The 16,698-nt window shown below is 45.7% G+C and overlaps 1 protein-coding gene across 1 annotated transcript in view; it reads right to left on the bottom strand.

Annotated features, from left to right (window-relative positions):
* The window catches only part of LOC139752269 (uncharacterized), a 65,277-nt gene that overhangs the window by 23,197 nt on the left and 25,382 nt on the right, over positions 1–16,698 (bottom strand). The window contains exons 6-8 of the mRNA XM_071668301.1: positions 11,868–11,996; positions 9,140–9,353; positions 1,810–1,984 (exon numbers count right to left, since the gene is read on the bottom strand). Of these exons, the coding sequence (XP_071524402.1) occupies positions 1,810–1,984; positions 9,140–9,353; positions 11,868–11,996 (518 nt within the window). The remainder of the gene's footprint in view (positions 1–1,809; positions 1,985–9,139; positions 9,354–11,867; positions 11,997–16,698) is intronic.

The following is a 16,698-nucleotide window of genomic DNA, read 5'->3' as shown; positions in this document are numbered from 1 at the left end:
AATATGCTTCTCCTTGAATATGCTTCCCCTTAACTGCAGCAGAAGATAAGATAGCAAAGCAAACTTCACCCCACCCCCCAGGCGCCAGCAGGAAAACAGGTAGAAGAAATACCTTGCAGGATTAATCAGCCTGAAGGGAATTCTCATAGGAAAACATGTAGAAGAAATACCTTGCAGGATTAATCAGCCTGAAGGGAATTCTCATAGGAAAGTCATTAGGCAGACTGAAGATGAATATGTCATGCATCCTGCCATCACCAACGACATGCATTCCTTCATGTTATGTTATAAAGACAATAATAAGGATAAACTTGAACTTCAGCCACCTACCATGTCTATATTATTCCTAGGATGAAGAATGATTAGGACAAATCTTATTCTCTTAAAGCTGGTGCCATTGGTTGATCAATGCAACATGGCTAGGGAGAGATCAGTGGTTGAGAATCTAGCTTCATATACCACTACGTTATGATGACTGATTAAATGAATTATTCAGTACCGGAGACAAGTGATGATCAAGACTGATTTTGAAGATATTAACGCTGTTGCTCCAGACCGTTGTCTTTTGCGTTGAGAAATGTTTCTGTTAAACCAATGTTATTAACGTGTTTATTGTTTACCAAACAATGCAAATCAGCTATTTTGTTTGGGATGGCTGTTATGGTCATGTTAGTATGTTGGAGTAATGTCTGGAGGAGGCTGGCAGTGGCTGGTGTGATTTGATCAAGTACCAAGACGGAACGAACCCCGTTGCTTGCCCTCCCTGACGCAGGGTTCCCCTCACCTCCTAACATGTCTCTACCAAGCCAGTGTGAGATCAGGTGCACACCCGGTACACTCTACCAAGCCAGTGTGAGATCAGGTGCACACCCGGTACACTCTACCAAGCCAGTGTGAGATCAGGTGCACACCCGGTACACTCTACCAAGCCAGTGTGAGATCAAGTGCACACCCGGTACACTCTACTCACTTCCGCTATACTTATCTACGTTATGCCACGGGTGGTATCACATATGACACGTTATGCCACGGGTGGTACCACATATGACACGTTATGCCACGGGTGGTACCACATATGTCACGTTATGCCACGGGTGGTACCACATATGACATGTTACGCCACGGGTGGTACCACATATGACACGTTATGCCACGGGTGGTACCACATATGACACGTTATGCCACGGGTGGTACCACATATGACACGTTATGCCACGGGTGGTACCACATATGACACGTTATGCCACGGGTGGTACCACATATGACATGTTACGCCACGGGTGGTACCACATATGACACGTTATGCCACGGGTGGTACCACATATGACACTCTTATCTGATCTGTCTCTCACGGTACCAATCACCTTGTTGGGCCAGTCAGCATACATCAAGGGCAACAGGGTGGACCAGTCAGCATACATCAAGGGCAACAGGGTGGACCAGTCAGTATACATCAAGGGCAACAGGGTGGACCAGTCAGTATACATCACGGGCAACAGGGTGGACCAGTCAGCATACATCAAGGGCAACAGGGTGGACCAGTCAGCATACATTAAGAGCAACAGGATAGACCAGTCAGTATACATCAAGGGCAACAGGGTGGTCCAGTCAGCATACATCAAGGGCAACAGGGTGGACCAGTCAGCATACATCAAGGGCAACAGGGTGGACCAGTCAGCATACATCAAGGGCAACAGGGTGGACCAGTCAACATACATCAAGGGCAACAGGGTGGACCAGTCAGCATACATCAAGGACAACAGGGTTGACCAGTCAACATACATCAAGGGCAACATGTACGAGACTTACTTGCGTTTAGCCAGATGCCAGACCATGAGTGTAGTGTCGGTGGAGCCGGTATAGAGGCGTGAACCACACATGATGAGACAATTTACACTGTTCTTGTGACCAACATACACACACCTCAACTCCTTGGTTGTAGCGTCAAATGCCCGAATCATGTTGTCACTACAGGCAGTATACACTGTAAGACAACTGTGGTTATACTGTACACTGTTGAGGCAAATGTGGTTAGGTTGTACATTGTTGAGGCAGCTGTGCTAATACCGTACACTTTTGAGGCAAATGTGGTTATACTATACACTGTCGAGGCAATTGTGGTTATAGTGTACACTGTCGAGGCATATGTGGTCCTACTGTACACTGGTGAGGCAACTGTGGACATAATATACATACTTGACGAAAATGTAAATGTATTGTACACTGTTGAGGAAAGTGTAGATAAAATGTATACTGTTCAGGCAAATCTGAGTATACAGTACACTGTTTAAGCAAATGTTTTACACACACGGCAGGACAACATATATGGTTGTAGTACACATACGACAGGCCATGTTGTACAGTACAGACAAACAAACATGGTCATGTTGTACAATACTTCCACAAACATGGCCATGTTGTACAGTACAGAGACAAGCAATCCACGCTGTACAGAACAGAGACAAAATGGCCATAATGTACATTATAGAGACAAACATGGCCATGTTGTACAGTACAGAGACAAACATAGCCATATTGTGCAGTACAGAGACAAACATACCTATGTTGCACAGTACAGAGACAAGCATGGCCATGTTGTACAGGACAGAGACAAACATGGCCAGTTAAACACGAACCCAGCTGCACACTACATCCAGTTACACACTACACCCAGCAACACAATATACCCAGTTGCACAATGCATCCAGCAACACAATAGACCCAGCAACATGCTACAACCAGCAACAAACTACACCCAGCTACACACTACACCCAGCTACACACTACACCCAGCAACACACTATATCCAGCTGCACATTACACCCAGCTACACTTTACACCCAGCTACAAAATACACCTAGTAACACACTACGTCCAGCTACACACTACATCCAGCAACACACTACACCTAACTAAACACTACACCCAGCAACATACCCACACCCAACAAAACGCTACATCCAGCTTACAATACACCCAGCGACACACTACACTCAGCTACACACTACACCCAGCTACACAACACATCCAGCAACACACTAAATCCAGCTACACACTACACCCAACCATACAATAGACCCAACTACACACTACGACCAACTACACACTACACCCAGAAGCACACAACACCCAGCTGCACAACATATCCAGCTACACACTACACCCAGCCATACAACAGACCCAACTACACACTACTACCAACTACACGCTTACACCCAGAAACACACTACACCCAGCTACACAATACATCCAGCAACACGCTGGACCCAGCTACACAATACATTCAGCTAAACAAGACACCCAACCACAAATTACACCCAGCAACGCAACACACTACACACAGCAACACACTACACACAGCTGCACAATACACCCAGCAATACAATACACCCAACAACACACTACAAGCAGCAACAAATGTACACCCAGCATCACACTACGCCGAACTGCACACTACACCCAGGAACACATTACTCTTTGATAAACGCTACACCCAGCAACACACTACACCTAGCTACAACCCACGCCCAACAAAACGCTACACCCAGCTAACAAATGAACCCAGCTACACACTACACTCAGCTACACACTACACCCAGCTACACACTAAATCCAGGCACGCTCTACACCCAGCTGCACACTACACCCAGCTACACATTACACCGAGCTACATACTATACCCAGCTACATACTACATCCAGCTAAACACGACATCCAGCTACACCCTACACCCGGCAACATACTACACTCAGCAACACACTACACCTAGCTACACACTACACCCAGCAACACACTACAGCTACAAACACACTATACCTAGCTACAAACTACATTCAGCAAAATGCTACACCTAGCTAACCAATACACTCAGCTACACACTACACCCAGCAACAGTACACTCAGCTACAAACTATGCCCAGCAACGCACTACATCCAGCTGCGCATTACACGCAGCAGCACAATACACTCGGCAACAAACAACATCCAGCTCCAAACTAAGCCCAGCAAAACGCTACACCCAACTGACCAAAACACCTAGCTAAACACTACACCAAGCTGCACTCTACACCCAGCAACATAAGACACCCAGCAACACACTACATCTAGCTTTAACCCACGCCCAACAAAACGGTACACCCAGCTAACCAATAAACCCAGCTACACACTACACTCAGCTACACACTACACCCAGCTACACACTACTCTCAGCTACACACAACACCTGGGAACAGACTACACTCAGCTACACACTACACCCAGCAACACACTACATCCAGTTACACACTACATCCAGCAACATACGACGCCCAGCTACACATTGCACCCAGCAATACACAACACCCAGCTGCACACTACACCAAGCAACACACTACACCCAGCGACACCCTACACCCATCTACTCACTACACTTACCTACATACTGCACCCAGCTACACACCTAATCCAGCTACACTCTACACCCAGCTTCACACTTCACCTAGATAAAACTACAACCAGCTACACGCTACATCCAGCTACACATTACACTCAGTCATCTGCTTTACCCACCTCCAAAACAAGCTCAGCTACACACTGCATCCAGCTACACACTACACCCAGCTACACGCTACATCCAGTTACACACTACATCCAGCTACACACTACACCCAACTACACATTACACCCAACAACACACAGCAAACAGCTACACAATGCATCCATCAACACGCTACACCCAGCTACACACTATATCCAGCAACATACTACATCCAGCTACACACTATATCCAGCAACACACTACACCCAGCTATACACTACACTAACAACACTAAATCCAACTACACACTATAACCAGCAACGCAATACACCCAGCTACACACTACACCAAGTTCTATACAACACCCAGCAACACATTACATCCAGCTACACACATCAAGAAACACTCTACAACGAGCCACACATTACACCGAGCTACGCACTACACCCAGCCATCTGCTGTACCACCTTCACAACACACCCAGCTACACAGTTCATTCAGCTATACACTACACAAATCTACAAAACACACCCAGCTACACACTATACCTAGCCATCTGCTTTACCCACCTCCACAACACATCCAGCTACACACTACACCTAGGAAAACACTACACCCAACTACACACTACATTTAGCAACACACTGCACCCAGAAACACACTACACTGAGCAATACACTGCATCCAGAAACACACCACACCCAGCTACACACTACACCTAGCTACACACTACACCCAGCAACGCAATACGTCAAGCTACACATTACGCCCAGCTGCACGCTACATCCAGCTGTACACTACACCCAGCCACTCACTACAAACAGCAGCACACCAAACCCAACTACACACTACACCCAGGTACACACTACAACCAGCAACACACTACATCCAGCACCACACTACACCCAGTAACATACTAAACCCAGCAACACACTACAGCCAACAACAAACTACACCCAGCGACACATTACGCCTAGCTGCGCTTTGAACCCAGCTATACGCTGCACCCAGGAACACACAACGCCCAGCTACACACTACACCCAGCTACAAAAGATACCCAGCAACACACTACACTCAGCTACACACTATACCCAGCTACAAAAAATACCCAGGAACACACTACACCCAGCTACACATTACACCGCACAACACACTACAACCAGCAACACACTACACGCAGCTACAACATACGCTCAGCAAAACGCTACACCCAGCTAACCAATACACCCAGCCACACACTACACCCAGCAATACACTACACCCAGCTACTCTATACACCTAGAAACACACCATGCCCAGATGCACACTACATCCACCTACACTTTACTCCCAGCTACTCACTAACACCAAGTAACACACTACATATAGTTACACACTATTGCAGAAAACACACTACACCTAGCTACACACCACACCCATCTACAAACTTCTCCCAGCAACACACTACATTCATTTACACACCACAATACGCAATACGTCAAGCTACACACTACACCCAGCTACACACTACACCCAGCAGCACACTAAACCCAACTACACATTAAACCCAAGTACACACTACACCAAGCAACACATTGCACCCAGCAACGCACTACGCCCAGTTACATATTAAACCCAGCAACACACTACACCCAGCAACACACCACAACCAACAACAAACTACACCCAGCTACAAACTGCTCCCAGCAACTAATTACGCTTAGCTGCACACGACACCCAGCTACACTTTGAACCCAGCTATACACCACACCCAGGAACACACAACGCCCAACTACACACAACACCCAGCTACAAAAAATACCCAGCAACACACTACACGCAGCTAAACACTACACCCAGCAACAAAAAAATACCCAGGAACATACTACACCCAACTACATACTACACCACGAAATACACTACAACCTGCAACACACTACACGCAGCTACAACATACGTCCAGCAAAACGCTACACCCAGCTCGCCAATACACCCAACTACACACTACACCCAGCAGCACACTACACCCAGCTACAAACTATAGTCAACAACACAGTGCATCCAGCTACAGACTACACCTAGCAACACACTACACCCAACTGCATTCTACACCTGGAAACACATTAAGCCCAGCTGCACACCACATCCACCTACACTTTACACCCAGCTACTCACTAACATCGGGCAACACACTACATCTAGTTACTCACTACACGCAGCAACACACTACACCTAGCCACACACTACACCCATCTACAAACTACTCCCAGCAACACATTACATCCAGCTACACACTACACCCAGCTGCACACTTCATCCAGCTGCACAGTACAATTACCTACACACTACACACACAGTCACAATACACCCAAGCACATACTACACCCAGCTGCACACTGCACCCAGCTACACACTGAACCCATGTACGCACTTAATCCAGCTACACACTACACCCAGCTTAACACTTCATCCAGCCAAATATTGCACCCAAACATCTGCTTTACTCACCTCCAAAACACACCCAGTTACAACCTACACCCAGATACGCATTACATCCAGCTACACACTACACCCAGCTACACGCTACAACCAGCTACGTTCCACACCTAACTACACACTACAACCAGCAACACACTACACCCAGCTACACACTACACCCAGCAACACACTATTACCAGCTGTACACTACACCCAGTAACAAACTACACCTAGCTATACACTACACCCAGCAACACACTACACTTGTCTACAACCTACACCCAGCAAAATGCTACACCTAGCTAACCAATACACCCAGCTACACACTACATCCAGCAACAGAAAATACCCAGCAACACACCACACTCAGCTACATGCTTCACCAAGCAACACACTACACGTAGCTACAACCTACGCCCAGCAAAACGCTACGCCCAGCTAACCAATACACCCAGCTACACACAACACCCAGCAACATACTACACAAAGCTACAAACTATACTCAGCAATACACTACACCCGCCTACACACTACACCCATCAATAAACCACACCAAGCTACACACTATTACCAGCTGCACACTACACCCAGTAACAAACTACACCTAGCTATACACTACACCCAGCAACACACTACACCTGTCTAAACCTACACCCTGCAAAATGCTACACCCAGCTAACCAATACACCCAGCTACACACTACATCCAGCTACAGAAAATACCCAGCAACACACCACACTCAGCTACATACTTCACCAAGCAACACACTACACGTAGCTACAACCTACGCCCAGCAAAACGCTACGCCCAGCTAACCAATACACCCAGCTACACACAACACCCAGCAACACACTACACAAAGCTACAAACTATACTCAGCAATACACTACACCCGCCTACACACTACACCCATCAACAAACTACACCCAGTTACAAACTATATTCAGCAACACACCACACCCAACTACACAGAGCATCCAGCTACATACTACGCTCAGCAACACACTACACCCAACTACAAACTACACCCTGAAACACACTGTACTTCCAGCTACTCATAACACACAGCAACACATTACACCCAGCTACACACTACACCCAGCTACACACTACTCCAAGCAACACACTACATCCAGTTACACATTGCACCCAGCTACATACTACACACACCTTCACACTACACCCAAGTACATTCTATAACCAGCTGCACACTACACCCAACTACACACTACACCTAGCTGCACACTACTCCCAGGTACACACTACACCCAGTTTAACACTTCATCCAGCTACACTATTACACCCAACTATCTACTTTACACATCTCCAAACACACTCAGCTACAACTCACATCCAGGTACACACTACACCCAGATACACATTACATCCAGTTACACACTACACCCAGCTGCACACTAGAACCAGCTATACACCTAACTACACACTATACCCAGCGCCACACTACGCCCAGCTACACTTTACATCCAGCAACATACCACACCCAGCTACACACTACATCCACCTACACACTACAGCGAGCTACACATTAAACCGAGCAACACACTGCACCCAGCTACACACTGCATCTAGCCATCTGCTTTACCCACCTCGACAACACATCCAGCTACACACTACACCCAGAAACATACTACGAAGAGCTATGCATTGCATCCATTAACACACTGCATCCAACTACACACTACACCCAGCAACATACTACACTCAGCTAAACACTACATCCAGCTACACACTACATCCAGCTACACACTACACCCAGCTAAATACTACACCCAGCTACACACTACATCCATATACACACTACACCCAGCTACATACTACACCCAACGACACACTACACCAAGCAACACGCTACACCCAGCTACACACTACACCTAGCAACACACTACACTGAGCAACATACTAAATCCAGCTACACACTACACCCAGCTACACTTTACACCCAGCAACACAACCCAGCAACACACTACATCCAGCTACACACTTCACGTTATATATTATATCCAGGTACACACTACACCCAGCAACACACTACATCCAGCTACACACTACATCCAGCTACACACTACAGCCAGCTACACACTAAACCCAGCAACACACTACTCCCAGCTACACACTACAACTAGCTACACAAGTCGAACACTTACACAGGCCTTGATGGAACTTGATGCGATTGACGGTGTTAGTGTTGCCGGTGTAGGAGGTGAGGGGAGAGTGTGTGAGAGGCTTTTGGCTCGTGGTGGTGATGGCGTCAGTCATGGACACATCCCAACCCCTCACTCCTCCACTCCCATCCCCACTATAGAGCAGAGTCTTCAACACCAGCAGGCATACCACGTGACTTTTATGTCCAACAAAAACCTGAAGCAAAACCTGGGATTATCAGGGGGCAGGGCTGGCTGTTGTCTAGGTGCACAACCATATTATCAGGGGGCAGGGCTGGCTGTTGTCTAGGTGCACAACCATATTATCAGGGGGCAGGGCTGGCTGTTGTCTAGGTGCACAACCATATTATCAGGGGGCAGGGCTGGCTGTTGTCTAGGTGCACAACCATATTATCAGGGGGCAGGGCTGGCTGTTGTCTAGGTGCACAACCATATTGCCAGGGGGCAGGGCTGGCTGTTGTCTAGGTGCACAACCATATTATCAGGGGGCAGGGCTGGCTGTTGTCTAGGTGCACAACCATATTATCAGGGGGCAGGGCTGGCTGTTGTCTAGGTGCACAACCATATTATCAGGGGGCAGGGCTGGCTGTTGTCTAGGTGCACAACCATATTGCCAGGGGGCAGGGCTGGCTGTTGTCTAGGTGCACAACCATATTATCAGGGGGCAGGACTGGCTGTTGTCTAGGTGCACAACCATATTATCAGGGGGCAGGGCTGGCTGTTGTCTAGGTGCACAACCATATTGCCAGGGGGCAGGGCTGGCTGTTGTCTAGGTGCACAACCATATTGCCAGGGGGCAGGGCTGGCTGTTGTCTAGGTGCACAACCATATTGCCAGGGGGCAGGGCTGGCTGTTGTCTAGGTGCACAACCATATTATCAGGGGGCAGGGCTGGCTGTTGTCTAGGTGCACAACCATATTGCCAGGGGGCAGGGCTGGCTGTTGTCTAGGTGCACAACCATATTGCCAGGGGGCAGGGCTGGCTGTTGTCTAGGTGCACAACCATATTGCCAGGGGGCAGGGCTGGCTGTTGTCTAGGTGCACAACCATATTGCCAGGGGGCAGGGCTGGCTGTTGTCTAGGTGCACAACCATATTGCCAGGGGGCAGGGCTGGCTGTTGTCTAGGTGCACAACCATATTGCCAGGGGGCAGGGCTGGCTGTTGTCTAGGTGCACAACCATATTGCCAGGGGGCAGGGCTGGCTGTTGTCTAGGTGCACAACCATATTATCAGGGGGCAGGACTGGCTGTTCTCTATGAGCACAACCTAGTGTTGTCAATGGTCAGGTCCCACAGCTACTCTATGGCAAACTTGTTGATATCATGGGTTAGGTCCCACAGCTACTGTAGGACAGAACCTGGTGATATCGAGGGTCAGGTACCATAGTTACGGTAGGGCACAACTTGGTGATGTCAAAGGTCAGTTACCACAGCCGTTGAAGGGGAAAACCTGGTGATGCCAAGTTCAGATACACAGCTACTTTAGGGAAGACACAATTGTGTCAAGGGTCAAGTACCACAGTTGCTGTAGTGCAGAACCTAGAGTTGTCAAAGGTAACGTCCCACAGCTACTGTAGGGAAGACACAATTGTGTCAAGGGTCAAGTACCACAGTTGCTGTAGTGCAGAACCTAGAGTTGTCAAAGGTAACGTCCCACAGCTACTGTAGGGCACAACCTGGTGATGTTAAAGGTCAGTGCCACAGATGCTGTAGGGAAGTACCCAGTGATGTCAAGGGTCAGGTACGCAGCTACTGTAGTGCATAAAATACTGATGTCAAGGGTCATGTCCCACAGCTACTGTAGGGTAGAACCTGGTGTTGTCAAGGGTCGGGTTCCACAGCTACTGTAGGACAGACCTCAGTATTGTCTAGGGTCAGGTCCAACAGCTACTATAGGGCAGAACCCAGTGTTGTTAAGGGTCAGGTCTCGAAGCTAACGTGGGGCAGAACCTGATGTTGTCAAGGGTCAGGTATGTATGTCAGGTAGTGGAACTACAAGGTATGAAGTAAAACATGTCAAGAAACAGAACTTGAAGGTATGATGTTAGGAACCTTAAGTATCAGGAAAAGGTATGGTCACCTACCCTGGGGCAAGTGAAGAAATGGTCACCTACCCTGAGGGAAGTGGAGGTATGGTCACCTACCCTGATGCAGGTGAAGGTATGGTCACCTACCCTGATGCAGGTGAAGGTATGGTCACCTACCCTGATGTAAGTGAAGGTATAGTCACCTACCCTGATGCAGGTGAAGGTATGGTCACCTACCCTGATGCAGGTGAAGGTACGGTCACCTACCCTGATGCAGGTGAAGGTATGGTCACCTACCCTGATGTAAGTGAAGGTATAGTCACCTACCCTGATGCAGGTGAAGGTATGGCCATCTACCCTGATGCAGGGGAAGGTATGTTCACCTACCCTGATGCAGGTGAAGGTATGGTTACCTACCCTAATGAAAGTGAAGGTAAAGTCACCTACCCTGATGCAGGTGAAGGTATAGTCACCTACCCAGATGCAAGTGAAGGTATAGTCACCTACCCTGATGCAGGTGAAGGTATAGTCACCTATCACAAAGTTGGTGAATGCATCGTCACTTACCCTGATGCAGAAGATATGGTCACCTACCCTGATGAAGGTGAAGGTATAGTCACCTATCATGGAGTAGGTGAAGGAATGGCCACCTACGGTGGGGCAGGCGAAGGCACAGTCACCTACCCTGAGGCAGGTGCCAGTGTCAATGTCCCAGCTGCGGAGAGTCTTGTCAACGCTGGCGGTGTACACAACCTTCCCTTCCAGGTCCGTGGCCATCGAGCTGACACAACCACTGTGGCCCTCCAGCTTCTGCTGCAACATATATATATATATATATATATATATATATATATATATATATATATATATATATATATATATATATATATATATATATATATTATCTATTTATTCATTTTCCTTTGTCGCTGCCTCCCGCGTTTCCGAGGTAGCGCAAGGAAACAGACGAAAGAAATGGCTCAACCCCCCCCCCCCCCCATACACAACGTATATACATACACGTCCACACACGCAAATATACATACCTATACATCTCAATGTACACATATATGTACACACACAGACACATACATATATACCCATGCACACAATTCACACTGTCTGCCTTTATTCATTTCCATCGCCACCTCGCCACAAATGGAATACCATCCCCCTCCCCCCTCATGTGTGCTCCCATATATATATATATATATATATATATATATATATATATATATATATATATATATATATATATATATATATATATATATATATATATATATATATCAAAAAAGGGGGTGACTGTATTATTGACTGGTTGGTAAGGTTATTTAATGTATGTATGACTCATGGTGAGGTGCCTGAGGATTGGCGGAATGCGTGCATAGTGCCATTGTACAAAGGCAAAGGGGATAAGAGTGAGTGCTCAAATTACAGAGGTATAAGTTTGTTGAGTATTCCTGGTAAATTATATGGGAGGGTGTTGATTGGGAGGGTGAAGGCATGTACAGAGCATCAGATTGGGGAAGAGCAGTGTGGTTTCAGAAGTGGTAGAGGATGTGTGGATCAGGTGTTTGCTTTCAAGAATGTATGTGAGAAATACTTAGAAAAGCAAATGAATTTGTATGTAGCACTTGTGGATCTGGAGAAGGCATATGATAGAGTTGATAGAGATGCTCTGTGGAAGGTATTAAGAATATATGGTGTGGGAGGAAAGTTGTTAGAAGCAGTGAAAAGTTTTTATCGAGGATGTAAGGCATGTGTACGTGTAGGAAGAGAGGAAAGTGATTGGTTCTCAGTGAATGTAGGTTTGCAGCAGGGGTGTGTGATGTCTCCATGGTTGTTTAATTTGTTTATGGATGGGGTTGTTAGGGAGGTGAATGCAAGAGTTTTGGAAAGAGGGGCAAGTATGAAGTCTGTTGGGGATGAGAGAGCTTGGGAAGTGAGTCAGTTGTTGTTCGCTGATGATACAGCGCTGGTGGCTGATTCATGTGAGAAACTGCAGAAGCTGGTGACTGAGTTTGGTAAAGTGTGTGAAAGAAGAAAGTTAAGAGTAAATGTGAATAAGAGCAAGGTTATTAGGTACAGTAGGGTTGAGGGTCAAGTCAATTGGGAGGTAAGTTTGAATGGAGAAAAACTGGAGGAAGTAAAGTGTTTTTGATATCTGGGAGTGGATCTGGCAGCGGATGGAACCATGGAAGCGGAAGTGGATCATAGGGTGGGGGAGAGGGCGAAAATCCTGAGAGCCTTGAAGAATGTGTGGAAGTCGAGAACATTATCTCGGAAAGCAAGAATGGGTATGTTTGAAGGAATAGTGGTTCCAACAATGTTGTATGGTTGCGAGGCGTGGGCTATGGATAGAGTTGTGCGCAGGAGGATGGATGTGCTGGAAATGAGATGTTTGAGGACAATGTGTGGTGTGAGGTGGTTTGATCGAGTAAGTAACGTAAGGGTAAGAGAGATGTGTGGAAATAAAAAGAGCGTGGTTGAGAGAGCAGAAGAGGGTGTTTTGAAATGGTTTTGGGCACATGGAGAGAATGAGTGAGGAAAGATTGACCAAGAGGATATATGTGTCGGAGGTGGAGGGAACGAGAAGTTGGAGACCAAATTGGAGGTGGAAAGATGGAGTGAAAAATATTTTGTGTGATCGGGGCCTGAACATGCAGGAGGGTGAAAGGAGGGCAAGGAATAGAGTGAATTGGATCGATGTGGTATACTGGGGTTGACGTGCTGTCAGTGGATTGAATCAAGGCATGTGAAGCGTCTGGGGTAAACCATGGAAAGCTGTGTAGGTATGTATATTTGCGTGTGTGGACGTATGTATATACATGTGTATGGGGGTGGGTTGGGCCATTTCTTTCGTCTGTTTCCTTGCGCTACCTCGCGAACGCGGGAGACAGCGACAAAAAAAAAAAAAAATATATATATATATATATATATATATATATATATATATATATATATATATATATATATATATATATACATATATATATATTGGTATATATATATATATATTTATATATATATATATATATATATATATATATATATATATATATATATGTATATATATATATATATACATATATATTTTTATATACATATATATATATATATATATATATATATATATATATATATATATATATATATATATATATTTCTTTTTTTTTTTTTTCTTTTTTGCTTTGTCGCTGTCTCCCGCGTTTGCGAGGTGGCGCAAGGAAACAGACGAAAGAAATGGCCCAACCCACCCCCATACACATGCATATACATACGTCCACACACGCAAATATACATACCTACACAGCTTTCCATGGTTTACCCAAGACGCTTCACATGCCTTGATTCAATCCACTGACAGCACGTCAACCCAGGTATACCACATCGATCCAATTCACTCTATTCCTTGCCCTCCTTTCACCCTCCTGCATGTTCAGGCCCCGATCACACAAAATATTTTTCACTCCATCTTTCCACCTCCAATTTGGTCTCCCACTTCTCCTCGTTCCCTCCACCTCCGACACATATAACCTCTTGGTCAATCTTTCCTCACTCATTCTCTCCATGTGCCCAAACTATTTCAAAACACCCTCTTCTGCTCTCTAAACCACGCTCTTTTTATTTCCACACATCTCTCTTACCCTTACGTTACTTACTCGATCAAACCACCTCACACCACACATTGTCCTCAAACATCTCATTTCCAGCACATCCATCCTCCTGCGCACAACTCTATCCATAGCCCACGCCTCGCAACCATACAACATTGTTGGAACCACTATTCCTTCAAACATACCCATTTTTGCTTTCCGAGATAATGTTCTCGACTTCCACACATTCTTCAAGGCTCTCAGGATTTTCGCCCCCTCCCCCACCCTATGATCCACTTCCGCTTCCATGGTTCCATCCGCTGCCAGATCCAATCCCAGATATCTAAAACACTTTACTTCCTCCAGTTTTTCTCCATTCAAACTTACCTCCCAATTGACTTGACCCTCAACCCTACTGTACCTAATTACCTTGCTCTTATTCACATTTACTCTTAACTTTCTTCTTTCACACACTTTACCAAACCCAGTCACCAGCTCTGCAGTTTCTCACATGAATCAGCCACCAGCGCTGTATCATCAGCGAACAACAACTGACTCATTTTCCAAACTCTCTCATCCCCAACAGACTTCATACTTGCCCCTCTTTCCAAAACTCTTGCATTCACCTCCCTAACAACCCCATCCATAAACAAATTAAACAACCATGGAGACATCACACACTCCTGCCGCAAACCTACATTCACTGAGAACCAATCACTTTCCTCTCTTCCTACACGTACACATGCCTTACATCCTCGATGAAAACTTTTCACTGCTTCTAACAACTTGCCTCCCACACCATATATTCTTAATACCTTCCACAGAGCATCTCTATCAACTCTATCATATGCCTTCTCCAGATCCATAAATGCTACATACAAATCCATTTGCTTTTCTAAGTATTTCTCACGTACATTCTTCAAAGCAAACACCTGATCCACACATCCTCTACCACTTCTGAAACCACACTGCTCTTCCCCAATCTGATGTTTTGTACATGCCTTCACCCTCTCAATCAATACCCTCCCATATAATTTACCAGGAATACTCAACAAACTTATACCTCTGTAATTTGAGCACTCACTCTTATCCCCTTTGCCTTTGTACAATGGCACTATGCACGCATTCCGCCAATCCTCAGGCACCTCACCATGAGTCATACATACATTAAATAACCTTACCAACCAGTCAATAATACAGTCACCCCCTTTTTTAATAAATTATAATATATATATATATATATATATATATATATATATATATATATATATATATATATATATATATATATATATATATATATATACATATATATATATATATATATATATATATATATATATATATATATATATATATATATATATATATATATATATATATATTTTTTTTTTTCTTTTTTTTTATACTTTGTCGCTGTCTCCCGCGTTTGCGAGGTAGCGCAAGGAAACAGACGAAAGAAATGGCCCCCCCCCCATACACATGTATATACATACGTCCACACACGCAAATATACATACCTACACAGCTTTCCATGGTTTACTCCAGACGCTTCACATGCCTTGATTCAATCCACTGACAGCACGTCAACCCCGGTATACCACATCGCTCCAATTCACTCTATTCCTTGCCCTCCTTTCACCCTCCTGCATGTTCAGGCCCCGATCACACAAAATCTTTTTCACTCCATCTTTCCACCTCCAATTTGGTCTCCCTCTTCTCCTTGTTCCCTCCACCTCCGACACATATATCTTCTTGGTCAATCTTTCCTCACTCATCCTCTCCATGTGCCCAAACCACTTCAAAACACCCTCTTCTGCTCTCTCAACCACGCTCTTTTTATTTCCACACATCTCTCTTACCCTTACGTTACTCACTCGATCAAACCACCTCACACCACACATTGTCCTCAAACA

This window comes from Panulirus ornatus, chromosome 12 (genome assembly GCF_036320965.1).
Source record: "Panulirus ornatus isolate Po-2019 chromosome 12, ASM3632096v1, whole genome shotgun sequence".
NCBI lineage: Eukaryota > Metazoa > Arthropoda > Malacostraca > Decapoda > Palinuridae > Panulirus > Panulirus ornatus.
The sequence above is the reverse complement of the archived record's forward strand: the minus strand, read 5'-3'. Positions and strand labels throughout refer to the sequence as shown.